The sequence below is a fragment of the Danio aesculapii genome, chromosome 9 (genome assembly GCF_903798145.1).
Source record: "Danio aesculapii chromosome 9, fDanAes4.1, whole genome shotgun sequence".
Taxonomy (NCBI): Eukaryota; Metazoa; Chordata; class Actinopteri; order Cypriniformes; family Danionidae; genus Danio; species Danio aesculapii.
The window spans coordinates 42,918,743-42,946,683 of record NC_079443.1 but is presented as its reverse complement, the minus strand read 5'-3'; the positions used below and the strand labels follow the sequence as shown (position 1 = coordinate 42,946,683).

At 38.4% G+C, this 27,941-nt stretch overlaps 1 protein-coding gene across 20 annotated transcripts in view; it reads left to right on the top strand.

Moving 5' to 3' along the window:
* Nucleotides 1-1,748: 1,748 nt before the first annotated feature.
* obsl1b (obscurin like cytoskeletal adaptor 1b) overlaps nucleotides 1,749-27,941 on the top strand; it is a 40,905-nt gene continuing 14,712 nt past the window's right edge. The window contains exons 1-30 of one of the 20 annotated variants that reach the window (XM_056465771.1): nucleotides 1,749-2,123; nucleotides 7,035-8,153; nucleotides 10,085-10,354; nucleotides 10,472-10,732; nucleotides 10,832-11,137; nucleotides 11,217-11,483; nucleotides 11,570-11,845; nucleotides 12,030-12,305; nucleotides 12,457-12,732; nucleotides 13,067-13,342; nucleotides 13,649-13,924; nucleotides 14,154-14,477; nucleotides 14,573-14,647; nucleotides 15,260-15,853; nucleotides 16,284-16,547; nucleotides 18,323-18,598; nucleotides 18,824-19,099; nucleotides 19,404-19,679; nucleotides 20,167-20,442; nucleotides 20,958-21,233; nucleotides 21,321-21,593; nucleotides 21,803-22,078; nucleotides 22,161-22,436; nucleotides 22,521-22,796; nucleotides 23,079-23,354; nucleotides 23,441-23,710; nucleotides 23,831-24,097; nucleotides 24,194-24,463; nucleotides 25,900-26,166; nucleotides 27,182-27,448. In XM_056465771.1, coding sequence (XP_056321746.1) covers nucleotides 7,139-8,153; nucleotides 10,085-10,354; nucleotides 10,472-10,732; nucleotides 10,832-11,137; nucleotides 11,217-11,483; nucleotides 11,570-11,845; nucleotides 12,030-12,305; nucleotides 12,457-12,732; nucleotides 13,067-13,342; nucleotides 13,649-13,924; nucleotides 14,154-14,477; nucleotides 14,573-14,647; nucleotides 15,260-15,853; nucleotides 16,284-16,547; nucleotides 18,323-18,598; nucleotides 18,824-19,099; nucleotides 19,404-19,679; nucleotides 20,167-20,442; nucleotides 20,958-21,233; nucleotides 21,321-21,593; nucleotides 21,803-22,078; nucleotides 22,161-22,436; nucleotides 22,521-22,796; nucleotides 23,079-23,354; nucleotides 23,441-23,710; nucleotides 23,831-24,097; nucleotides 24,194-24,463; nucleotides 25,900-26,166; nucleotides 27,182-27,448 — 8,854 coding nt within the window. In that variant the 5' untranslated portion in view covers nucleotides 1,749-2,123; nucleotides 7,035-7,138. Of the gene's footprint in view, nucleotides 2,124-3,656; nucleotides 4,106-7,034; nucleotides 8,154-10,084; nucleotides 10,355-10,471; nucleotides 10,733-10,831; nucleotides 11,138-11,216; nucleotides 11,484-11,569; nucleotides 11,846-12,029; nucleotides 12,306-12,456; nucleotides 12,733-13,066; nucleotides 13,343-13,648; nucleotides 13,925-14,153; nucleotides 14,478-14,572; nucleotides 14,648-15,259; nucleotides 15,854-16,283; nucleotides 16,548-18,322; nucleotides 18,599-18,823; nucleotides 19,100-19,403; nucleotides 19,680-20,166; nucleotides 20,443-20,957; nucleotides 21,234-21,320; nucleotides 21,594-21,802; nucleotides 22,079-22,160; nucleotides 22,437-22,520; nucleotides 22,797-23,078; nucleotides 23,355-23,440; nucleotides 23,711-23,830; nucleotides 24,098-24,193; nucleotides 24,464-25,899; nucleotides 26,167-27,181; nucleotides 27,449-27,941 lie in introns of those variants that run through there. The other 19 variants (XM_056465772.1, XM_056465775.1, XM_056465773.1 and 16 more) reach the window with 19 other exon arrangements.

Here is a 27,941-nt window from a genome sequence, read left to right as displayed (position 1 = left end):
CAAAAATGTATCATTAGCAATTGTGTAACTAACCACCTTCATTTCAATAACTGCAATAATCTGTTCCATCTCTGTGTATATTAAATGGATTTGATATTTTCCCAAAATTCATGGGCCACTGTTCATTGGAATTCATAGAACTAAAGTACTGTGAAATGTTTTATTCTATCATAAATCTTTATCTCTATGCTTCTATCTATTATTTGGTAGGTTGCCACAGATAAACCATGTTTTAAAAAAAAAGGAGATATCATGGACCAGCGGCCACCTTTGTAAACAAATGACTAGAAATATGTTTAGATAGTTCTAGCAGGCATGCAGCCAAGATCTTACAACATGCCTGAGCCAGTCAGAAGAAAGTTGCTTATAAAGCAATGACAACACTTTCCCAAATTAGAATACTTCCACTTGGATACGAAAGAACTTAGTGACAATATCAGCTCCAAAAACATGTTTATGAGGAATTCCAGCTAACATAGACATCCAGTCTTATAACTTACAGAATATGATAATTATAATGGAAAAAATTCATGGATATATTTTCATTTTAATAATGGAATTGTTTGGAAATGATAATGTTTCAGAGAAATAGTTGTTAAAAAAGGCACGTGAATAAGGAGTCTATCTAAAATAGGATAAGTGGATAATGACAGCTGTATCAGTTATCCTGCCAGCAGAGGGAGGGAGAGAGTTGGTAAAAGCTCTCCAGAAATGCACTTACACTTGCCATCATCAAAATCATTAATGCTTTATTTACATTCAAATTTCACACTGATCCAATAAAACTTTGCTGCATTCCAAATGGTATAAATATGCCTCAGAAAGTGAACTTTGGGTACACTTTTGGGTACATTATGGTATCCTGAGAACAATCGTGGCCTTTTGAAAAATTGTTCCAAAACAGAGATCTCAAAACTGGTCCTTTGCAATGAATGAATTCAAGGGCTACAGGAGAGGGCTTACTAACATTTTTCCCCTGCATTTTGAGCTGTAGATGGTGTAAAATTATGCTAAAGTGCAATTTTTTGGGACCTTATACTATTTTATTATCCATTAAAAGAGTTGAACTTTTTTATGTTTTTTATTATTTGTTAACTAAACATACAGGCTGAAAAAAACTATATAATGAAATATATAAATTCAAGAAGGGATTTTTAAACTTTTGAAGGTTTTTTTTTGGGCCTTTCAGAATTAAATATAGCCATACTATTGACTGTAGGGTGCCACGACACCTGTGTGGACAAGTTGCTGAAAACTACTTTCAGCCATTTTCTGACTCATTTGAAAAGGCATTTGATCGTGTTGGTCAAACAATTAGGTTATTGCATTCGAAAGACTACTTATTACTTTGCCTACTTTGGATACTCGAGTGAGGTCATTGTTGCAGTTACGGTTGCCTCATTGCATGTGTTTTTGAGCTTCATCATGTAGCTTTGCAATTTCCAATTTTATCATAAAATACGTCCCGATTCATTAGTATTTGTCTTTCCTACAGAGGGTGAACAAACCCATAATACATTTATACAAATAAATCTACTCGAAACGAGCATTGTTTTTTGTCTCTCGAGCATTAGCTTCTAGGTTTAGCCTGCTAGCACTGCTTGTCAGCTAAAGCTACTGGCTTCTTTCACTTACTCTCTCACTTACTGTATTCGGCCTTCACCCTGTACAATGTCGCTTGTTTGTCTATCCTTGAGTGCAGGTGGAGGCATACGAGCTGGAGCTGGAAAAAGTGGAAGCACAGATCCGTGACCTCGAGATGCAACGAGCACAGCTTCGGACCTTCAAACAACGGACCTTACTCGATGTCCCCCGGGCTGTAGCTCGCTCCTCTGAGGTAGGTGTATGATACAATCTCAACACTCCGTCCCCCTCAACCCCATGTGTTTCTCTGTCCAGGCCCAGCGCACATAGGATGCGATTTGCCCAGGGGTCGTTTACTCTGGCACCAGGCTACCATGGCCCCTGGGTGCATACCAGGTTCCGGGGCAGAACGTCACCTCCAGTGTTCAAGATCGCCATGGAGAACCGCTTCGCCCCCCACCCCCTCCACAAGACAGGTCACAACGTTGCAGTCATCAGCGATTCCATCATTCACCACATCCACACTGCTTCCACTAAAGGTAACATTGTGCGCACTCACTGCTTTCCCGGTGCTCATGTTAAGGATGTTGCTGTCCTTGCTAGCAGCCATTTTCTTGGTTTCCTGCCTAATAATATAAAAACATTTGTTTATTCTATAGTACTTGTGTGTTTAACTGAACACTCCAGCATTCAGCGAAGTGTCTCACCGAAATCTGAACACAAGTTGTCACAAGAGACATTTCTGAATGCATGTTACTGTAATAAAAGGCGGAAACAAAGGAAAGTATGAGAACATCCGTCAGTATGAGTCACTCCACATACACCTCCATGGGGTTAATGGTAATTCAAATATTTATCTAAATTCAAACTTCCTGTTTCAACACAAAATCCATGAAGATGGGAGCCAAACTGGGTTGTTTTGCAGTTTTGCTGGGTCTTTATCACCAAACACTAGCTATTAACAGACCCTTTGTGTTGTTTTTACAATTATTCCTTTTCCAAAGTCCTTATTGCAACAGGTTTCAACACATAAAGAAACAACACACTTGCTAATATCTTCTTTAGCAGCTGGGGGATTTTAGAAGTTTCAAAAAGAGGACCGCTAATCCCTGCAGGTTTTCACAAAGTGGCTTGTACAAACCGTTTCATTGCCAGGATGCTGGTTTCAGGGTTCAGGGAAAGATCACATTACTTCCAATGGCTGAAATCAGAGGAGGCAGCATTGAGCCTGTGAGATGTGAGCCTCTAAACAGCTGAGGGGTCACTGCTCTCTGTGTTCACCCTCACACATTCATAAGCCGTCTCACACGTGGACGAACTCCCCCCTGGATCTGTTCTTTGAACGTTTCGTTTTTAGATAGTTCCACAGAGGCATTTCACAGTTGCCCAGTTTATTTAAGGACACTTTGCTGTACCTTCTCTCACAATGAAATGCATTTTGAAATAACACCATTGGCTGTCACATCTATGCTGTTGATGAAATGTTCTGTGTTACACTATAGGTTACACTTTGTTTTGCTGCTCCCATTTAGACATTCTGTTGACTATTTTAACGGTTCCCAAAACAGTCAACTAACTCTCTTATTAGAGTAACACTGGTAGACAGTTAGAATTTCTTATAGTGAATATAAATGGAGTGAATATAGATGTAGAATGAGTGTAATCAGACATTAACCAAGCAGTTCTGCTAAATTCGTAGGTTAACACGCAATAAAGTAGTTGCATAGTAACTGTTGGTCATCAAAATGGGAGCATCAAAATAAAGTGTCACCATGTTATCAGAGAAATGTTGTTGCCTTAGCTTATAAACAGGGCAGAGTATGTGTGATCTGCATGCTTAATAATTTGGAGGGCTACACCACTAAGGCTGATGACAGATCCCATAAAATTATGACCATTACCAGGAATCCTCTGCAGTCTCTGAATGGCTTCGGAGGACTATGATGGTGCCGCTGCCACAAACAAAAGGTTGTGAACATTCAAGCGTATGCTGAAAGTTTTCAGAAGGCCAGAAGGCTGCTGCCCTTCTCCTTAGGTTTTATTGCAAGGTCTCAAGTAAGTCAAGCAATCTGCTCAGGACGAGCCATCTAACCTATCTTTAGCCACTGCGAGCAAGTGAATGGAGAGCCTGACTTATCTTCACTGCTGTCATCGAGGCTGCCAGTATTTTTAGGGGACAGCAGCAGCTGCAAAAGCATTTAACGGTCTTCTACGAACAATGACACTAGGGGTGTCTCAGGACTAAACACCACAGAGTTTGTGGGACCGCTGGAGCATTCAAAGGAAAGCGGTCTGATAAAATTAAAAACATCTTAAAAGGGGCATGTAGAAGCTTTGGCAAAATGGACAGGTGACATGGACTAGATGTTAATGAGGAGGACATGCCACAACAAATCTACGAAAGTGGAAAAGGATTATTCTGTGAAAAAAAAACTACTGCTGGAAGTGAAGGGCGGCGAAGCAGAAGAAGCTGGTCACAACGGAATGTATATTGACAGTTGTCTCTGAGGACCAAACAGAGGTAGGACATGTTTATGTTACAAAGAGCAGTTTCCCTGAGGTCAAAGGTCAGTCTTATTAAATTAGGAGCACAAACAAGAGGTTAATCCCCTTTTAAAGTCCTGAGGGAAACTGCATTGCTGATGTTATACATTAATCCCAGTTGGTGGTAGAATACAATTATTCACATTCCTAGTGTTTCTGATGAGATCTTCAGTGAGTTTTCAGTCTATGTTTAAACACAATTAGGGAATTGGAGTGTTTAAGACTTTTCAATTGTTGGCAGATTCTTGCAAGGTTGTTTTGTGTGTTGTTTTATTGTCTTGTTTATAGCATGGCACAAACTTCAACATAAAGAATGATGAATAACTAGATGTTCAAGGTTTTAAAAAGGATACTTGGATCCTCGGATCATTTTCCTTGGGTTAGTTGTGCGTCATAGATTCCCAGAATTAGCGATTCATGAGTTGTGGTATCCTAAAACAGATAAACAAGCCCTAGCATATAAACATCTCCTGTGGATTGCACAGGCCAAACTTGCAGCATGATTGAATTTGAGAAGCCACAAATAAAAAAATCATATGAGGACATAGTAAACCAATACGCTCTGGATTACCTCATGTGCAACAAAGGATGTTTTCAGTGGAATACATTGCTTAATAGTACAGAGCAAGAACTTCTTGAATTGAATGGAAAACAAATTATTTTGACAATGACATTTAACAGCTAAATTTGTCAGTGCATTTGCTAGTGCAAGGCGTGAAAGGGAGGCATAGAATATTTTGACTGAGGTCCCCATGGGGTGTGTCCTACGCGAGTTTGTGAGACCTGTGTTGTATGTGCACGCGTGTTGTGTGGTGCGCTTTGTGATACCTGACACATGCCCTCTCACAGGTCTTTATTTAGGGCATACTATATAAAGCACTTTCCCATTGAAATACAGCACCAGCTGTGTTAGTTATGTGTTGTGGTCCCTGTTGCAATAAGGCTAAAAGACTATTCACCTTTATATGGGTGGCTTGAGCTATTTTCTCATAAAGCATAATATCTGAGAAGGTTCTGAGCATTTTGTACTTTTGGGAAAAAGAATCATTTCCCAATGGAGAGAGACCAAATAAACAAACCCTACTAGTAAACATACTAAAACCTAATGTCAACAACTAGTTTTATTCAGCAGTTAATTAAAAGGTTTTAATTACACTTCTAATGTCATTTTGTAAAATTACAGAACATAAAATATATATATATATATTTTTTTTTTTCTTGTTTTTTCTGATGAGATTCTGCTATTATAGGTCATGTCAGGTGGCTTATGGACAACTAATGACTGGTTATGATTTGCTCTGGACTAAATAATTTGTTAGATACCAAGCTTTCACTGCAGCTATTTAAGGGTGCACTCACACTATGCTATCCGAACCGTGCCCAGGTACGTTTCCCAGTTCCTTTGACAAGTGTGAGTGCTCCAAATTGGGCCCAGACGCGGTTCACTTGGCCGGCCCTGGCCCGAATGGACGAGGTGTGCCAGAGCTTGGTTCGGTTGGGATGTGGCATGATACGCTTGTAGTGTGAGTGCAAATCGAGCCTGAGCCCGAAACTGAAGACATAGTTTATTGAAGATGCAAACCCCTCGCTGCACGTCAGCTGCACCTTCAGCAAATCTCCTAATGCCTGGAGCATGAAGACTTTTCTGATAATTTATTAATGTCAAAAGTTGTGGATCTGTTCGGCAAAACATTTGACTGCGTGTCACTGCATCCCAAATGACTAAAAATAATACAATAACGATATAACAATAAGCAATGTCCATTGTGCTGAGCGAGAGCGCTGCTCTTCCTTTTAAACTGAACAGTCGCATCACCGATGACTTAAGCGTGCTCAGGTTTGGTAGGTAAAGATACAGTGTGAGTGCAGGTCATCGAGGGAGAGAGGAGGGGGACAACTACGCTTCGGCATGATTTAAGGCTTGTTCCTGGAGGGTTGGTGTCCAGCAGATTTTAGCACTAACTCTAATCAAACACACCTGATCAAGCTAATGAAGGTCTTACTAGGTATACTTGAAACACCCAGGCAGGTGTGTTGAGGCAAGTTGGAGCTAAACCCTGCAGGGACACTGGCCTGCCAGGACCGAGATTGGTTACCCCTGATTTAGGCAACAGTACCTTGTGAGAGTAAGGGAGCAATTAGCAAACTGATAGAAATAGCTGAAATTTACCATCCCTAATAACCCCTCAGCTGTACATCTCCAATGGTCTGTTCACACGAAGAACAAGAACTATGAAGATATCTATAAGCGTGCATGTGATGTACTATACTGCTGTTTATTCTAAAGGCATTCCACAGTGCTCTTGTCTGCTGCTTTAAATGCTTGCACTTTTAAAGTAGGAGTTTCGATTTGCTGTCAATGTTTTTTTTTTTCCCATCATCTGATTTTTTTTTTTTCGGAAAGTAATTAAGACAATATTGTTCAACATTGTAAAAATTGTGATATTCTCTGCTATCCTTTCAAATTTATAACAAGTTTTAGAACTAATTTATTAGCATTATAGTTATCAAGTGTTTCAAAACTATCCATGCCCGGTTAAAATAATTTAAAGATTAAAATTTCCTTTTGGAAAATGGATGTACATTTTTTAATGTGAATCAAATTTAAATCACTATGCATTCTATTTGTTACATTAGTTCCTCGTTATCTCTCACAACCTTCGTATTTAAATACCCTCTCAGAAATACAGGTTAAAAAAAGCTGTCTTTGGATGTTGCATTTTTTTTCAGGTACTAATATGTACACTAATTGTACTACTATGTACCAAATGTTTACCTTTTGAAAAGAACGTGCAAAAGTGGCAGCTTGTATACCTTTATTTTAAGACTAAAATATTTTTAAATGTATGGAACTTCTGGAGGTTATCAAAGCTTAAATTAAATGTATTTTCTTTGTTATGATTCAGAGACTTACTTCATAAACTGCTGGACAACCAAATTCTCCAGAGCAATAAATAGACTGAATGCCTGTAGCCTGTCAATCTGAGTGGAGGTTGGCAAGTGAGCAGGGATGGATGTGTTTGGTGGAGCACCACGGTTCCTGGCATACCCTCGGCCTGTGGTTGTACAGAGTGGCACAGATGCGGTTCTGAAATGTCAGATCGGCGGAGATCCCAGACCTGCCGTTATATGGGAAAGAAACAATGAGAAGATTCATCCAGAGGGCAGATACCGGGTGTTTGAGGATGGAAATGTCTACAATCTTATAATAACTTCAGTGACAATGGAGGACAGTGGGCAATACATCTGCAAGGCAAAGAACTGCATTGGAGAGACTTATGCAGCAGCCACTTTAAAAGTAGAAGGTGAAGCACAGGAGATGGAAGTTCGGGAGGAAAACAAGCCACGCTTCCTCATCAAGCCCCTCTCAACTAGGGTTGGACGAGGAGAAGATGCCATGTTCTCCTGTAAGCTGTGGGGAAACCCTAGACCAGAAGTAATGTGGGAGAAGGATGGCAAGAAGTTGAATGAGATCTTCGAGAGCACACATTTCACCATCAGCTATCAGGATGGAGGGTGGTTCCAGCTGAAAATTTTCAAGACAAGAGCACCAGATGGAGGGGTGTATACGTGTAAGGCTAGGAATGAATTTGGAGAGAGTCTGGCAGGGGCTGTGCTGTTAGTGGATGCTGGACCAGGACATGAAGATGAAGGCAACCGTAATGGATACACTAACGGCCACTGGAAAGCACATCAGGGAAAACAAAGAAGTGGTAGACAAGTTGCGACAAAGCTGAAAAATGACCCATTACCAAACTCAGCCAAAGTGAAAATGTTTGCAGTGACAGAGGGGAAACATGCAAAGTTTCGGTGCTATGTAACAGGGAAGCCAAAACCAGAAATATTATGGAGGAAAGATGGGAAACTTATCTTGTCTGGACGACGGTACCTATTGTATGAAGACAGAGAAGGTTACTTCACACTTAAAGTTCTCTACTGCAAACAACAGGACAATGGAGTTTATGTCTGTTCTGCTTCAAACACTGCAGGACAAACCCTGAGTGCTGTACACCTCATCGTCAAAGGTAAAGTTATCTGAATTAGAATGTGATACTTGCAGTACAATACAAACACAAGACGGGCATACACTTTGTATAGTCTGCACAATTAAGCAGCCTGTTGCCGTCAGATGTGTCAAGCATTTGGTCCCCTAATAAGCGGTAACTTTTATGATGATTCAGTTGTAGGAAATGCATCAAGGGAGCTTGAAAATTATCTGACCAGGCCAAACTCATTAACATGAAATAGATTCCATCCAATCCTACAGTATATCTGCAAAGTCGCTTAGGCCCAGGTCTGATGCCCACACATGTGATAGAAATCTCTGGAGACAAGCTCAAATTTCTCACATGGACCATCAAACAGTCAAAACTGATAGCTTTGCATGACTATATCGTATCAGAGCCAGGCAACACCAAACATCTTAAAAGGGTTTCAAGTCACCAAGGCTAAACTGAAGGTATGGCTACTGAAGCAAGTTTGAACAAGGCAGAATACACATAATGGTATTTTATATTGAATAAACAAAGTTTTGTCTATATAAACACAAAATTATCTGTATTTCTCTGATATATTTACAGTATTTCAAGATCTTTATACTTTTAAATGAGACAAATATTAATTATTTATTTTGATTAGAACAAAAATATATACATCTTCAGTATGGATAACACAAACTGCTTTTTAGGAAAACAAATTTACCTAAGTAATTTTACAAAAAATATTCATTGAGTCAAGTCACAGAAAAGCAATATCCACTAGACTGGTATAAATTCTATGCATGAATATGCTGATTGAGACTAGCATATGTTAGCGCTGGTCTTAAAGTTTCATAGATATAAGCACTAAATATTGCATACAGACCCTGAGCATGCGTCAATAGCGCCGCCACATTTGTACAGTGCAGGACAAATGGACAAATGTCATTCAACCGCACCAGTCAAGACTAAAGCCAATGTAAAGATGCTGAACTTTAGAGCAGCATACAGATGTTATAACGAGCAAACAAAGAAAACCAAGCACAAACGCAGAACATTTCATAGGTAAGATTTCATTTTTTATGTTTTTGTATGTTACAAACTGTTGTTAAACAAATATTGATGATATTACAGTCTTTTACTGCCCGGACCATAAAAAGCACCAACTCGCACTAAATACTAGGCTTATGCTAGTTATGTTACATAAAATAAGCAAACAATGTAAATGAAATATGACAACAAGATATTGCGGTGCCAGAAACTTATAATATTGTTGTCTAAGTGAATGAGTCGTTCATAATGGAGATTCATTCACAAACGAATTGCTTCCTCCGTTAGAATGAGCAGTGAAAGCAGGAGAGGAGGTGTGTTTCAGGATATGGATTAGATCTAATTTAACAGAGAGGGAGATAATACATTTACATACACACAAACACATGCTCTTTGTTGGCAATGCCTGTGCAGTCACTTATTCATCGATATAGAAAAGTTATGTAAAATTATAATTTACTTAATTTAGAAAAATATTTGCATACTGACCACCGGGAAAACTCCTGATTGAGGATATGTATATATGTGTATATCTGGCACTGGATGGCCAGTCCTCCACTGCACCTTGGTCTCACATTCATTTCAAAGGAGCACTACCCTGTACTAAAATGGCGGCTCTATTGACACATTCCTTCCAATAGACACCAACAGCGTAGGCGACTTCTAATGTAAATATCTATGTTAAAGGTTAACAAACATAGTCATGTAGACCATTAGCAAAATGTACATTTGATAAGTATGATCCCTCTGGTGATGCTGGTTAAGGTTGTTACATGGTGGGATCACCAGCATATCAGCATCTAAAACACAACATATGGTGGCCATTGACAACTGGGTAGGTATTTAATATTTTGTAAACATATTATTTTAAGGGTAATGCAGCTCTATTCATTCCTGACTTTTTTCTTTTAATTTTTTTGTAACAACAGAGCCACCTGTTCGATTTAAGCAACCATTAAATGACTTGCAAGTATGGGAAAGAGACTTGGCTGTTCTTGAGTGTGAAGTTCCTGAGGACTCTGTTCCAATCACATGGTACTTAGAAGACAGACGACTGCAGCCTGGAGCCAAATATGGGATGGAAGAGTGGGGGACAAAGCGTCGACTCACAATTCGTGATATTGGAGTTGATGATGATGGGATTTATCTCTGCGAGATGGCTGATGGAGGCAGAAGTATTGCTGAGGTAGCAGTCAAAGGTAAAAAAAAAAAACTTCAGCATCTGCCATCACCTGTCAGGGAAAACAATGTCATCTAAATCGCATTTGCTTCTGTATAATTTAACTGACTTGAATTGCAAACTTGGTCTCTTGAAGGAACAATTGTACGAAAGCTGCCACGAAAAGTTGATGTCTTGGAGGGTGAAAATGCAGCATTCTGCGTGGAGGTAGAGGAGGAAGAAATGGACATTCATTGGTACAAAGATGGAACAGAGCTAAGAGAGACACACCAGACCATTCTCAAATCTTTTGGAAGGACCCACATTTTGGTCTTTGTAAATACCACACCACAGGACTCCGGTTTGGTCATGTTCTACGTTGGTAGATCAAAAACATCATCTCAGCTACGGGTTAAAGGTAAAAAAAATGTGTTTACAACTATTAATTTCAAACACTTCCATTTCAGAATGTATAGCTAATTTCAATTAACCTTCTCTACGTTTGTGGTAATTTCAGCGGCAAGGCACTGTCCACCAAGCTGTCCCATAGGGGTACAAATAAACACAGAAAGAGCAAATGCAGCTCTTCTTTCCTGGTTTCCAGCACAAGACTCTCGAAAGAATCCACCTTCAGGATATATTATTGAAAGACAAGAGGTTGGTTCACAAGAGTGGCTGCAATGTTTGACCACAGACTCTGCAACCTCTGTGGAGATTCTTGGTGACAGTGTTCCATGCGAGGCAGATTACAGATTTCGGATATGCAGTGTCAACAAATATGGAAGAAGTGGAAATGTAGAGTTCCCTCGAGCAGTTCACCTTGGTATGTTTAGTAATGAAGTTGACCATTCAATACAGTACGTCAAGGAAACACTAACAATTTTAATATCCTATGGTTTTAGTTCCAGTTGCAAGAATCCAGGCACCTTTACAAGATGCTTTAGTGCCAGAGGGCCAGGATGCCTGCTTTACCATTGAGCTCTCTGCCTCGGTTATAGGCACTTGGTTCCTAAATGGAAATCAGCTTCAAGACGATGAACGTTTCTCCATAAGGCGTTCACGTACGCACCAGTCCCTACGCATCCGGGGGGTACGAGACACAGATAATGGAGCAGAGATCACTTTCATTGCTTATGGAATTCGCGATTCTGCTGCTCTGTATATACAAGGTGAAAACTTAACTTTGATTTTCTTGCACTAAGAATCATTCATAAGCATATCATATTACTAATTGTTATTCTCATATGTCCTACAGCTCCACTTGTAAAGTTCACTCCACTTTCTGAAATGGATCGAAACAAATTTGTAGAGGTTGGCAACCCTATAGTGCTCTACTGTGAGTTGTCAGACCCTGAGGCTCCAGTTCGTTGGTACAAGAATGGTGTTGAACTTCAATCAATGGAAGGTCTGCATATCCAATCAGAAGGAACGATGAGAAGGATTGTCATCCAGTCAGCTGAATTCTCCCACTCCGGAGTTTATAGCTGTGATGCTATCGATGACGTCATCAGGTTTAATGTGGAGGTTGAGGGTAAGTCGTTTTTGTTCTTATTTTTTATTTCTTCAAAGTTTGTAAATCACTAGAATTAAGGTATTTATTGATAACTTTAATTGCATATTATTAGTCAAAATTATAGGAATAAGCCTGACAATGCAATCTTGCACTTGCACATCTCCAAAGTTTACCAAATAATGTTCAATCAAATCACATATAGCCCCACCAGTGAGGTTTTCAGTTATTCCGGAGGGCAAGAGGAACAAGTCAATAGAAGTAGGTTCAACGATAGCACTGCAATGTGAGCTCTCAGACCCGGTTGCCAAGGTCTCCTGGTATAAAGATGGTGTGAAACTTCTACCACAAAGTGGACTAGACTTCAAATCTGTGGGCACAAAGAGGGAACTTGTTGTCCAGTCAGCTGAATTTTACCACTCAGGAGTGTACAGCTGCAAGACAAGGGGTGATGCTGTTCACTTCAGTGTGGATGTTAAAGGTGATTTATATTTTTACTAGTGAAATAAATTTTAATTTTGCTAGACAACTAACACTGACAAGCCAGTAGATTAAGAGAGCACCGATGTTTTAAAATATTTTTAGAATTAAATTGAAAAGGTGAGGACTAAAACACTCTAAAATATCCATAGCCCCACCTGTGAGGTTCTCAGCTGCCCCTGAGGTTAAGCGGAGAAAGTGCATTGAAGCAGGCTGCCCCATTATTCTGCAGTGTGAGATTTCAGACTCTGCTGCACAAGTCCAGTGGTATAAAGATGGGGATCAGCTTCTTGTAGAATCTGGAGTAGACATCAATTCAGATGACTGCATGAGAACTCTCAGTATTCAGTCAGCACACCCATCTCACGCCGGTGTGTACAGCTGCACAACAAAGGATGATGTCATCGAGTTTCATGTGGAGATAAGAGGTGACTTTGCAATCTTTTTTTTTCCTGACTTACAAATTAACTGTATTGTCTTGCGATTATGCTACTAACAATCACAGCTTTCAGTGTTGCCCTTTTTGTCAAATTCTTTAGCATTGTTTCAAGGATTTTTTTTACTTTTGATGTACAGTACCTGTCTCCATTTTGTTCTGCTTTTAAAATGCTTTTGTTTTACAAATTTAGGTTATCTTTTCAGTCATGATCTTGTATTATTTTTATTTGTTTTTATTTGTTAAATGTTATCTTAAAGCAATAGGTCCTTTATCCTGGATAATTTCTTGTCATTCTTGATTCTGACACAAACCATCATCTATAGCTGCACCGGTGAGGTTCTCAGCTGTACCGGAATCTGGGAAGAATATATGCACCGAAGCTGGTGGCCACTTTGAACTCTGCTGTAAGGTATCAGACCCGATGGTCCACGTCAGCTGGTTCCACAATGATACACAGCTTCAGCCGGAGACTGGTTTGGATGTTCAGTCAGAAGGAGAAGCAAGGACTCTGGTAGTCAATCCAGCTGAGCCCAGACATTCTGGATTGTACCGCTGTGAAACATCAGATGACTCTGTCCAGTTCACTGTGGATATCAAAGGTGATTTGTGACTTTTTGAGAAATCTGTACATCCAGTAACACCTTTGCAAAACTAGATGCAAACTAACAATCAAGCTTTTTATGTTGTCTGCGTCTTTTAGCATTGCTGTTATGGACGTGCCTCTCACCATTGCATCCAACTTATGGGCAGAGATTTGATACAAATATTACATGTTTTGCATTATTTTATTTAACTTGCTTCTTGGCAGATGGTCTGAGAAATCACATGTTAGGCAGTCTAGATAACTTTTCAATAAAGTCTATTTATTCTGTATATTCTTTAATAATGCAACGGATCATCTTTAGACCCACCGGTGATGTTCTCATCATTACCACATACTTTGAAGAATCAGCTGATTGAAACAGACAACTCCACTGATTTGTATGGTGAGATCTCAGAGCCAAATGCCAAGGTGTGTTGTTACAAGGATGGTGTAGAGCTCGTCTCAAAAAGTCAGCCTCATATCAAATCGGAGTGTACCAGGAGGACGTTAGCTGTCAAGACAGCACAGCCCTCTAAATCTGGATGGTACGACTATGTGAGAACGAGTGATGTCTTCCAGTTTAATGTACAAGATCAAGGTGATTTTTAAATATTTGCTTCTAATCTACTTAATGTTTTTTGTGTGATGACTAACAGCTGTGTGCTCTATGTAGCTTTTTATTCTTCTTTTATTCTGAATGTATTCTGACAATGTTACTGGGTACATGTCATTGTCTTCATCTGCCATAATTAGTTCTGTCTTTATAAGTATAGAAAATTAGTCATTTACACTGAATAAAGCATTCCTCTGTCAATGGTCACCTGTAGTGTCATCGACCATTTTGGCTGATCCTGAAGTTCAGAAGACCAAATTGGTTGAAGAAATGGAATCCGTTGCACTACCTTATGTGATCTCAGACCCTGCTCCATATGTCAGCCAGACAAAAGAAGAGAAGGTCATACTTCCTCAATCAAAACCCAAACCTGAATTAGAATTTGAATCTAATTCTGATTTTGAACCTGAATCTGAACATGAAGTTCACTTAGATGCATCAAGAGGAGCTTTAATCATCCACTCACCTGAAACATCTCTTGTTGAAGTAAAATGCCCAAAGACACCAGAGGATCCCATCCAGTTTGAAATGGACCAAGGTGGTTTGCCACTTATTTGTACGCCATTCTGTATTAGGAGCACTGTCATGGCTGAAGCAAGTCAGTTATTGTTTTCTTTGTGGCTTTTCTAACAGCAGAGCTGTCTCACTATGAGGTGTTCAGTGGTGAGACCTATGATGACTCTGTCCAGTGCACTTTGGATACAAAAGGTGATATAATGCTACCTCAACTCAAGCATTTAACCCAGTGCCTCTATGCCACTAACAAGGGCGGTTTAACTATCCAGTGGCTCTTCCTGGAGATGTTGGTCCCCTGCATCTTGGTTACCTACCCAAAACAGCTCCCAAAACTAACCCATGCTATTATGTCTTTATCCAACATCAGTTGGTCTGCAAGTCTTTCTTCCAAACTAACTCATTTTGTAGACTCACATGTCTTCATTCTTCATTGAAGCACATTTAATTTCAACTTATACAGTTCATCGTCTACATTTGCTTGAGTCATCTTGTTCATGTGTCATTCAGAATCATCATCACAATTGAGGTGTTTGAAATGTAGAGCTCTGAAATATAGAATGAATGATAAAGTAACTGGAGTTGATGATCTGACTTCTTGCGTAATCATGTTTTGTTTTTAATGTGTGTTTTAACCACTGTTTGACTTGTTTTTAGACCAATATGTGACATGGTCATCTCTTATACTTTACAATCTTGAAATACTCTTAAATAACAAGTCGACAAAAATACATCTTGAAAAGCTTTTCTGACTATGAAGACACAAAAGTACATCAACTTCTCTTTCTGTAAACCACTCAACTATAGAAGAGTTTCTGAGAACACCAGGAACTGAGGCTGAGATAATATCTGAAAAAGAGAACAACAAAATAACAGCAGAAAGATCCAGAGACAGGATCCAGTGGGAGACTCCAGTGTCAATTCCTACAACTTTCAGATTGACTGAAGAGGAACCACTGCCATTACCAAAGCTACAACAACAGCCACAATCACTGGAACAACCAGAGATACAACCAATGACCCAACCACAGCTACAACCAGTGCTGCAACCACAGATACAACCAATGCTACAACCAATGCTACAACCACAGCTACAATCTGTGCCACAATCAGAGCTGCAAACAATGCTGCAACCACAGATACAACAAGTTTTACAACTACAACAAATGCCACAACCACAACTACAACCAATGCAACAAGCACAAATACAACCAATGGTACAACCACAGCTACATCCACAACTGCAACAACAGTTACACCTACAACCAAATCTTCAGAAACAACCACAGCTGCAGAACCAGACAAATACTTCAATTTCCGAAGGCAGCGGCTCAAATCCTATCACAACAGAAGAGAGTGGCATGGATCAAGATGACATAGCTTTTAAGGTGGATGTTGAAGGTGATTTAAATAGTTAGCTCCATCATTCTGCAAGCAATGATGAGAGCAAAATATAAACCATTGACATTTATCACCTAACAACCATTTAATGTCATTCTTCTCTATTTGGAACCATTTACTGAATCTGAAAAACTTCACCTTACAAAGACGTAGAAACAAAAACAGCCCTGTTCTACAGTTTAACTGCATTTTCTTAAGTATTCAACAGTAAAATTCCATCACAAAATATTAAATCTAACAAAGATCATCTCACTAAAAAATGCTGTTTTATCATCTTGAATCTAACTTCTAGCAGAATGGCAAGTTTTTTTTTTTTTAAAGTAATGCTATAAACATGTTAGTAGTCTATTTAGCCTAGAAAACAGCATATACAATGTAATGTCATAATTGTAATACATGTCTCTTTTCGTATAACCTGAAATATCCCTAGCTTCAAGGACAAATTTTACATCAATTTGTGGAAAGGATGAGAGCTTGCCTATTGATGCAGACCGTTCCAGTGTACTCCTAACTGAGAACTCAGACTACACTACCCAAGAAAAACCTTTAACAGGCCAAATGGTGGAGAAAACCACAACTTTCAATAAACCTACAACAAAGAAAGAGATAATCCATTCATCAGAGATGTGTTCGGAAGGAACATATCAGACTGTTACCAAGGACGTATTTCTTGCATGTCAACAAGAAGTGAAAGGTGATTTAAGACTATATATTTAACAGCATTAATGAACAAAAGCAACTAACCATGTCTGGCTTTTGCTTAAATGTTCTGTGGCCAAGTTAATCCAAATGTATTCACACTTACACTCTTGATAGATAACTGACTATAAAACATGCTTTGTCCCCTCAAAACTGAAGAAATGGGTCATAAAGCAGAATTATTTACACAACCACATGAAACTGAAGTTGTCAGACCCATTGAAGGTGATTCTCAAGTCCACTGGTATAAGGACGGAATACATTTCTGCTCTGAAAATGGACATGTGGTTGAACTGGAGGAAGATTTACAAAGGCTGAACATTCCAGTGACAGACTTGAGTCAATCAAGGGTAGAATGCTCCAAGGCCAAGGACGATGACATAATAATTAAGGTGGATGTCAAAGGTGATTTTAAACTAGTAAACTCCACACTGCTACATAATCAATTTTAATCATTCAAGCATTATTTAAAAAATCTTTTAAAAATAAACAAAATTATACATTAAATGAGATTATTATATAAAATAAAAATCTAATAAAAAATATATTGATGAGATAACTTATACCCATAACTTTATTGCAGTATAAACTCTCATTTTTCTGCTATGAAGCAAACACAAGCAAACAAAAAAAACTTTCTTGGCATGCATGTTACATGTTAATTATAAAACTTGTTTATGTGTTTAGGTTAACTTATCTACTCACAATAAAACATATTAAATTAAACCCCTTAGCTACATCCTTGCAAACTTCAACTATTCGTGAGACTGAATGGAGTGAGTCAAATGATGAAACAGACATTGCCATATTCCCACAACCTGATGTATCAAGCACAATGGCAGAGGTGCGCTGGTACAAGGAAGTTGAGGAGCTCCCACAATGTGACACAATCACCCAATCTGAGGAGACTATCCGAGCTCTTTTGTCAAAACAGATGAGCCATCTCACTCTGAAGAATGCGCTTGTGAGACAGATGATGTCCAAGTCCAGTTTGCAGTGGACCTACCAGGTGATTCATCAGTCATCTACGCCAGCTCAATCCATCCGATTACCAAACTAACCACTTCAATCATGCAATTGTCACTAACTCTGTTGTATCTGTTGTTTAGATAAATGCCAGACTAATAGGTTGTCAACACTGAGAAACATTACAGTAGATACATTCCTATTTAAGATAAGGTTTTTTCATTGACATTTCCCTTTCTTATTGTAAGTTCAAAATTACTTTTAAAACAGTAACTGGACAACTGGCATTATCAGTCTTAAGAATGTTTGTTTAAGAATGTTTATGGAACCATTTTACATTAATTGTTTACTTCAATTATCTTGTTGGACATTTACCACAACTACAAATAATAATAGAACTTTTTTAAAAGACAGGAAATCACATCACTAACAAACCTGGCAACTAAATTAATTTTACGTATGTTTGTCTTTGATGTTCGTTGTTCATGTTTTGTCTGTTAAATATCTGTGATTTTTTTGATGTTGTCCATTACTCTTGCGCTACTAATATTTCATCTTATATTCTCATGTCTGAGTATGTTTATTTTTTTGCTTTGTTTTATGGTTATATTGACCATTACAGTTAACTTCCAGTACACTCTTAAATCATTTAATGTCCAAATGGACTCTTTGGTAAATTACTGAATGTTTGTCAATATTTTGTCCCATTCTTGAGCATAAAGTTTTAAAAAGAACTAAAAATGGACAATATGCATGTTTCATAAATAGACAGAAGTAAATGTGTTTGTACAAAATTGTGTGTAGCTCCACCAGTGATGTTCTCCAATATCGATGAGGCTCAACGGAATAAATGCATTGAGTCAGGACGACCCTTTAAACTGCAATGTGAAGTCTCAGACCCTGATGCGCAAGTCTGGTGGTACAAAGATGGAAATGAGGTGCTTTCTCAAGATGGTATGGTCATTGGGTCTGAGGAAGGGATAAGAACACTCTCTGTGCAAGCTGCTGAATTATGTCACAACGGAACATACAGATGCCAGATGAATGATGATGCCATCACATTCCATGTGGAAATCAAAGGTGATTAGATTTTTTTTTCATGAAGACACCACATGAGATGTGTTTAATTCATGTTAAATCTCTTTGCTAACCATATGGTTATTCAACGGTAGAACACAAATATTTTATCCTTTACGCCTCAAAAGCTGCTTGACATGTTAACTTTCTGTCAAACATGCACATAATAGCCAGTCATTGTCCAATAAATCATACAGTTCATTCTCTATGCCATTCACAACTCTGTAGCTCCATCACTGAAGTTCATTCCAATTTCAGAAGTGGAGAAGAACAAGTCCACCGAAGTAGACTCACCAATTGTTCTGAAATGTGAGCTATCAGATGCAACCTCTGAGGTGCTCTGGTGCAAAGATGGTAGAGAGCTGGCCCCAAACCCTGAGCTCAATTTCCAAAAAGATGAAAATAAACGGAAAATAACTGTTGAATCAGCAAAACTGTCTGATACTGGGAACTACACCTGTCATGTTCAAGGTGATACCGTATCATTCAAGGTGGATGATCAAGGTGATTTTCACAACACTAACATAATTATCAGATATTCCAATTTTTAATCTGCAGTGTACTGTTTCATGGCCCTTATATATTTCTTTCATTTCTAATAGCTCCATTTAAGAGGTTACTTTCCTATAACAATTATTACCACTCATTGAAACCCTTCTTCTCTCCCCTCTTGGTACCTGAGCAAATCCTCCCACTAATACATTTGTAGATTAATATTATTTGTGTTTTTTTCTTTTCAGTTGTTTTTTTTGTGCACAAATTAATGGCAAATTTCAAACGTTTTTTAACACTTTCCAAATTTTCATAGCTCACCCTGTTAGGTTCTCAGCACTCCCAGAAATTGCAAGGAACAAGTTTATTGAAGCAGGCTGTCCAATTATACTTCAATGTGAAATCTCAGACCCTACTGCCCAAGTTACCTGGCTCAAAGATGGAGTCGAACTCCAACAACACAGTGGACTTGACATCCAATCAGAGGGCACTATGAGGAAATTGATCATCCATTCAGCTGAGCTCAAACACTCAGGCATGTACAGCTGTGAGGCTGTGGATGATCTCATAGCATTCAAGGTGGATGTTGCAGGTGATTTTGAGTCTACATACTTTTTCTCAAAACCACTAACAATGTGTCAAATAACGCTTCATCCACTAAATGCTGTTTGCCCTTATCATATTTTAACAAAGTAAACATCCATAACCAAATAATCAAAGCCCCATTCTTTTAAACACTATATTAATTTCTTAACCATTTCTGCTGACACAATAACAGTTAAAAAACGGTTTTCTTTCAAATTACTTATTCCTATACAATATCACTATATTGTATAGATTATGTCACCTAATTTAGGCATACTCATTAATGTTCAGAAGTGTATACTTCAGAACGACAGTAGTAAATAACAAGAAAGATTATTTTGTAATATACACACAGAATCAGTAGTGTCGCATTCAATAGTCATAAGTTTTAATACTTTTAATAATTTCATTTCATTATTTCTCATCGTCTATTTGGACATATTAGAAAGACTTTTTTAATTCTATTAATTTTGACTGAACAAAAATCCTCTTAGCTCCACCAGTGATGTTCTCAGCTGTTCCTGAAATTGAGAAGAACAAGTGCATTGAAGCAGGCGGGCCAATCATTCTCCAATGTGAGATATCTTATCCAACAGCCCTGGTCCAATGGTACAAGGATGGATTACGGCTTCTACCTCAATCTGGGGTTTACATCCAATCACAGCACACGATGAGGACACTGGTTATCCAATCGGCAAATGTATCCCACTCTGGGTTTTACAGTTGTAATTCTGCTGATGATATCAGCGAATTTTTTGTGGAAGTTAAAGGTGACATATAAACTTTATCCAACGTATTATGTTATATAACTAACAAATACATCACTTTGTAGAGTTCAGTTTCCATTGGGTGAAAGCATTCTTCTCTACCTTTCGACAGATCCATTCTGCTGCTTATATGGGCTCCTTAACCATTTCCCTAATGCAGGAACATTTTTGAAGCTTTACAAGTTTGAGTGCAATTTTTCACCAATTACTGCCATCCTTAAATGCTATTTAACCAGCATCTTGGTTCTCTTTCTTGTTGAAGACACCATTTACGCTGGGCAAGCATGCCTTGTAACCAATATAATCTGTGCTTAACAGCACTTCATTCTCATTACGCTTTCATTAACTGTATTCTCATGTTCTTTTATTTCATTTGGCTTTTAGAGTGGAGAGAGTTCTACAAAGCTGCCCAAGCAATCTTCATCAGAGCTTGAACTGCATGCTTAATGTGTCATTGTTGTGTGGAAGAGTGAAAGCAGCGTAACAAAAAAAAAAAGATTATTTCCTTCTCATTGCAGCACCTCCTGTGACATTTGCCAACATACCAGAAGATGATCTGCACAGAAATATTGTGGAACAAGACAATATACTCCTTCGCTGTCAAGTGTCTAGGTCAGATGCTACTGCACAATGGTATAAGGATGGAGTAGAGCTTAAGTCTAGTAACCACGTCCTCATTGAGGTGGAAAACGACATTCGAAGGCTAATTATCCTCTCAGCTCAGCTCTCAGATTCTGGGACATATACCTGTCGTGCTGGAGATAGCGCTTTAGTATTTAAAGTTAACGTAAGAGGTGAGTATAGACACAACAACTCGCCTAAATCTGATAAAATTAAATTTACAAGGCTTATGTAATGACTTAATTTCTTTTGCTTTACAGAACCTCCAGTTATGATTGTATATCCCAAGGAAGATGTCCACCTTGATCGCCATGTTCCTGAAGAAATTGTTCTCAGCTGTGAACTTTCACGGCCAAACGGAAAGGTGACATGGTTCAAGGATGGACAGAAACTACAGGAGAGTGAAAACATCAAGCTAAAGACAGAAGGTCCATATAGACGGCTAAAAATTCTGCACAGTGGTATTGAGGACTCTGGAGAATATGTCTGTGACACAGCTGATGATTCTATATTTTTCAATCTAAACATAAAAGGTAGCAAATTCAGATTCATGGCATATTGCATGATGAAAATATATTCATGTTCTGAAAGATTTGTGACTAGACCTAAAAGAAAGTGTTTAGGATTACAAAGCCATGCACAAAGATTTGCTTGAATTCTGTGCAATAAATGGAAGGAATGTGCTTTAGGAATGTAAGTCAGGCAACTCTGATGTTGACTTTTATGGTATGTCTCCCTATAGAGCCACCGGTACGTATAGTTTCTCCAAGTCAGTCTCAAATGGAACTTTGCCAGCAGACCTCTGAAAGGATGGTCCTGAGCTGTGAAATCTCTAGACCTAATGCCACGGTACGCTGGTATCGAGATGGTCTTGAAGTAGAGGAGAGTGACAGCCTAATTCTGGAAGTTGATGGTGTCTATAGGAGACTTATTATCCCAAAACCTACTGTCAAGGACTCTGCAGAATATGTATGTGACACCACTGATGACTCAGTGACATTCTTTGTAAATATTGCAGGTTTGTCAAAGACTCTCTGTTTAATCACTCATCTAAAAAATAATTCTGGGTTCTCAATTTCACTGACTATTTATTTGTGCAGAGCCACCAGTCAGATTTATTCGTCCAAGGAAAATGGTCTATGGAGTAGAGAAACTTGTTGGTGAGATTGTGGTCCTTGAGTGTGAAGTGTGTCGACCAAATGCTGAAGTTAGCTGGAAGAAGGATGGAGATGAGATTGAGGAGAATAGCAACGTAACTATAACAGAGGATGGCACAAATCGTCAGTTAACAATTCACTCCGCAGCTTTTGAGGATGCAGGGCAATATGTCTGTGATGCCAGAGATGATGTCATGGATTTTCTAGTAAAAATCAAAGGTACAATTCAATGATAAGTAGATTGAAATTTCTTTGTTGAACCCATTACTAAAACCAGCTAAAATTCAAGCCTCTTTCTTCCAGATCCACCACTGAAAATTCTGCGAAAAGCTGACATAGAAACAAAATGCCAGTTTATGGTATCTGATGCCATTGTGTTAAAATGTGAAATCTCAAGAGCAAATGGTGTGGTCAATTGGCTAAAAGACAATGAGAAGATTGACGGAAATGAGCATTTCACCTGTGAAGAACAAGGGGCATTCAGATCTCTGATTGTCCTTAATGCTGAGATGAGAGACTCCGGGGAGTACATTTGTGATGCGCAAGATGACAAAGTTGTCTTCAGTGTTACTGTAGAAGGTACTACTTTTTAAAAGTCAACGTACACAGTGAAAAACATATTCACACTTTGTAACTAACGCTTGTCATTGAAAGTACTCTTAAAAGTACACTTTCCTATAAACAATTACAGTATATACCCACTTATGGAACCATTAGGTATAGATAAAGTATAACTTTGTGTCCATGTAAAAAATGTACCTTTGAATATACTACCGTAGTGACAAGCTGTTGCATATTAAATATTATTTTTGCACTTTCTTTTCTGATAGTGTGCAATAATAATTTATTCTTTTTGCTCAGAGGCTCCAGTGTCCATTGTTGGAAATACACAGAAGCCAAAACACTGCATATTAATGACAGGAGATGAGCTCACCATTGAGTGTGAGGTGTCTCGAATAAATGCTATAGTCCAGTGGTACTGCAATGGATGTTTACTAAAACAGGACTCACGCACACACATTGAAAGCAGTGACACAATGAGGAAGCTTGTGATATCAGGACTTCAGACATCTGACTCTGGGGAGTATCTCTGTGATGCCATTGATGACAAAATGACAACCATGCTAACAGTTCAAGGTAAATTGATGAGCAGCATCGCAAATTAATGCAATTTCACGTGTATTAATTGACATATTGTATGTAAATATCAATTATTTCCATAGACCTTCCCTTCAAATTCATCAAAAAAGATGAAAAAACAAACATTTTAGCTTATGAAGAAGACAGTTTGACACTACGTGCCACAGTCAACAGAGCCAACGCCCCAATTAAATGGCAGAGAGGTCGTGATTCAATCAGAGGTGATCGGTTCCACACAACAAGTGATGGAAACACCCACTACCTTACCATTAACCCACTCAAGAGAGGGGATAGTGGTGAGTATACATGTCACTTGGGAACTGACGAGATGCACTTCAATGTCCACATCAAAGGTAAGACCAGAGAAAACACAAACACATTTTTTACAATTGCTTAAATTCTTATCTGTACTAATAAGTTGATAGCTTGTACAAGGTTGTATTACAATGTTGTCTATATTGTTTCTAAATCAGAAATGAGGGTGAAATTCTCCAAGCCACTGGAAAACACAGCGGGACTCAAAGGTAGCAATGTGGTTTTAAAATGTGAACTGTACAAGTCAAAAGGAGATGTTCAGTGGCTCAAAGATAGCCAAGAGATTGCAGCAAACAGACATTTTACAATCAGAGCTGAGGGTCGAGTGAGAAGTTTAACAATACATAACATCACAGAAGATGATGCAGGAGAATATGCTTGTGAATCCAAAGATGAAAGGACATCAGCTACTGTAACAGTCAATAGTAAGTTAAAGGATACCAAAGGACACATCAAATTGCTTAAGTTTATCCTGAAATTATTCATATTAATTTAACACCACTTTCCTTTTATATTTCAAGTACCTCGCATTGTGGAGTTTATTGCAGAGCTACACAACATGACTGTAATGGAAGGAGAAGATGCAACATTTAAGTGTGTGGTGTCTCCAGAGGATGCAAAGCTATCCTGGTATAAGAATGGCCAGCTCATTTCATCAAATGAGAAGTTCAACATCTCCAGCAATGGATTATGCCATATGCTGCATATCAAAAACTGTCAAGTCTCAGATAGCTGCACATTGACAGCTGAGGCTGAAGGTGTGATTTCCAGAGCTCTCCTTCAGGTCCAAGGTAGAACATCATTCATCAATATTTTACTGCCTTACATGTTTTTCATTTTCTTACAAATTAATTAATTCAGTTAGGGTTAAGGGGGTCATTAAAAAGCCATTTTCTACAAAATGGTACTTGGTCTAGATGGTGGTATTTTCTTTAAGAGCCTGCACAGGTCTTTAAGGCCATGTCAACATGTTTGAGTTTAATAATGACCCTTTCAGGCATGTCTGAATTGTTGAAAAGGTGCTTATGATGGCTTGTGCTTAACAGCTTCTCCAGTTAGAATTCCACTCTTAACTGACAGAGGCAAGTGTTACTACAGCACATAGCAATGTAGAACAGGGAGTTACACTCCAAGCATTAGCTATGTTTTCATCCAAGAACATGAAATAGACTTATGGGCAAAAACTGGAATATCCATCCAATGAGTCGAAGAAAACTTTCTGATAAACTGGTACTAAACAAGAAATTTGGAATTTGCAACATATGGAATTTGCTGTAGTAGGAGAAGCCACGGTGGGCCTTTGATGCTTTTCTAAAAAATTAATTGTGCTTCAGAAGATGAAGCAAAACGCAATGAATGTTCAGTGTCTTTGGAAGCACAAGGTCACTTAGGACAGTTCTGGGAGGTAATAAAAACTAACCACTTTGATGACAGACTTTGACTAAGGGATTTAAAATGACCAAAACAACATTTCAGATATTGTGCAATGTAGTCTGCTTGTTTGTCCATTAATGCCATCCCATCACACTCGATTTCGCACACTATAATTGCATTGCTTTTTTTAGATGTGCATTCTGGAATTTATTTGGCAAATGTTATTCCATCGTAGATTGGGCACATTTTCCTTATCTGAAAAAAACTTTTATTTTTCTCAGTTATGCGCAAAAGTTTTTTACAGGCATTTTTTAATTTTTGCCCATCTTGCCATTTCCATTAACCATTTTATGCAATATTCCAAAATGTGCATAAAAATAGGTGAATAGAAACATGGCTACTGACTTTGCTTTTTGGTTTTCAAATACAAATAGAAAGAAATTAGAAAGAGTTAAAACAGCTATCCGAAGTGTGACCGGGTCCAAGAGCTATATCAAACTGTATGGAGATACTCAACAAATGGTAATAATACACATTTACAAAGCGATGTACACTTTCGAAAATCATGATCGCAATATTTATATCCATGCCTAATATCCAACGACCAGAAAGTGTTTAATTTTTTATAAATTGTGAAAATAATGGTGTCTCTGATGCAGTAGGTCCGGAGACTGTTGTATACACCATGATTTTACATAAAATTCACTCTAATGTAACTAATATAACTAAAAAGTTGTCATAAATGATTTTTTTCTCAATGAGTAGCGGCTTGGACCCGGAAACAGTATTTCATACGTCACCACTTTACAAGCGGGTAGGAAAGATTTGACCAAATAACCTCATCTGTCTTCAGAGGCACAGGTGCTGTTCACAAAGAGCATGGACCCAGTGGTTGCAGAGGAGTTTGGAGAGGCAACACTTGAGGTGGAGGTCAGCACACAGACTGCAGAGGTCCAGTGGATGAGACAAGGAGTGGTTATTCATCCAGGATCCAAATTCACCTTGAAGCAGAGTGGTCGAAAACGTTCTCTCACAGTTCACAAACTAACCCTTTCAGACCGAGGAACATACAGCTGTGAAACACTTCACGATCGCACACAAGCCAAGCTTAGTGTGGAACGTGAGTCTGCATTTGCTGCTACATTTCTCACTATGTGCTTTGTTAGAGTTTTTTTACAGTGACGGCCCATTAATGCAGCCCGTAGCAATGTTGTTGTCCTAAACAAACTGAATCAAGTGACCAAGAGTAATGCAAGCAAGAGGCAAGCTACTTTAGTGACACTCATGCCATGGTTTGACGGCAGCAAACAGGTGACTCCCAGACTATTTACTGAGTCTCTGGGCACAGCTTTCTGTATTGACATTAGATCAGAAGAGCTATGATAATTCAATTAAGCATGTCAAATGAGAACTGGATCAAAAGCTGGTGGAAGGTCCTTGCCGGGTAACCTTTTAATTCCTTTTAGTTGCCTGCGAAACACAGATATGAGGGGAGATAAAAGTTATGTGTGTGGCTGTACTCATATAGGTTCAATTGCCTTTGATATATCAGCCCTTCCTCATCAAACTTTTCAAACAAGATCTTCAGTCAATCAATTCCCTAACATAACTTCCCATGATAAAATTAATATGCACTTTGGAAAACAAGCAATTAATTACCAGCAATATACTTTGCTTTCAGGATAGCTCAAGACGATGAAGCCGTGTTGTATAAATGAGCAAGTGATGAGAGAAAGTCTGTGCTTTGGCTGTTCCTGGCACCAACTATGAATATGGATCTGTTTTCATTGCAGCTAAATTTATGCCCTGGCCTTCAAAATCTAGGGTGGTGTCACCAACTCTCTAAAATAAACCCCTCTTTTCCACGGGGAATGCCTGTCTGTCTGTCTGTGTTGGAATACATAAAAAATGTTGGCACAGACCTGGTCGAAGGCAGGATTTAGTGTATTGCTAATATCAAACGGACAAAACCAAGACAACTAATTGAGCAACTGTTGTTGTACCTTGTTGTCTTGCTTTTATTTAATCTCTCTTTCTTTTCTATACAATTCTGATATTTCTAGATTCCTCACCACAATAGTTTTATTTATTTTGCTGTTGTATTTTTGCCTTAACAACCTGTGCTTGTCTTGCAGCACGAAAAATCAAGATTCGGAAAGGTCTTATTGACATCCAGACTATCGAACGAGAGACAGCTTCCTTTGAGGTGGAACTGTCACACAGCAATGTTGAGGGAGTATGGCAAAAGGATGGGCATGCCCTCAAAACCAACAACCGGTTACGCATGACTGCACAAGGACGGGTACACAGTCTTACCATCTCCAGCCTGACCTTGGATGACACTGGCACCTATATATTCTCTGTTGATAACGTCAGATCATTAGCAAGATTGGATGTTAAAGGTACTGTAATCTATTTAATAGACTTTACAACAATGTATTATAAAAAATAGTCAGACCTTAATAGATTTAAATAGTTGAAGGTTATATTTACATTATATTAATTTTTTTCTAAATGTTTTCAAAACATTTTATATATAGACCATGGTGTAGTCCAAATGATCTTTGTTGACACAGATCCAAGTACTCACACATGTCTATTGATTGAACATATTCACATGGTGTCACATGCACATGGGGACAGTATTGTTTTCAAAAACTTCATATAGATTCACATATCGAACTGCATATATAGCCCATTTTATAATACTTGCATTTTTAGGTCACCAAAATTCTTTAGCTGTAAACAAATTAACAAAACCTATAAAATGTGGTTTTAGTTCAGTGTCATGTAAATATACAATGGTTTTTGTAAAATTTATTTAGTATCAATTTTGAGATTTTCTAAATGCATTTCTATTCTCTTGAACTAATTCTGAGCTTAGTTTAAACAGCA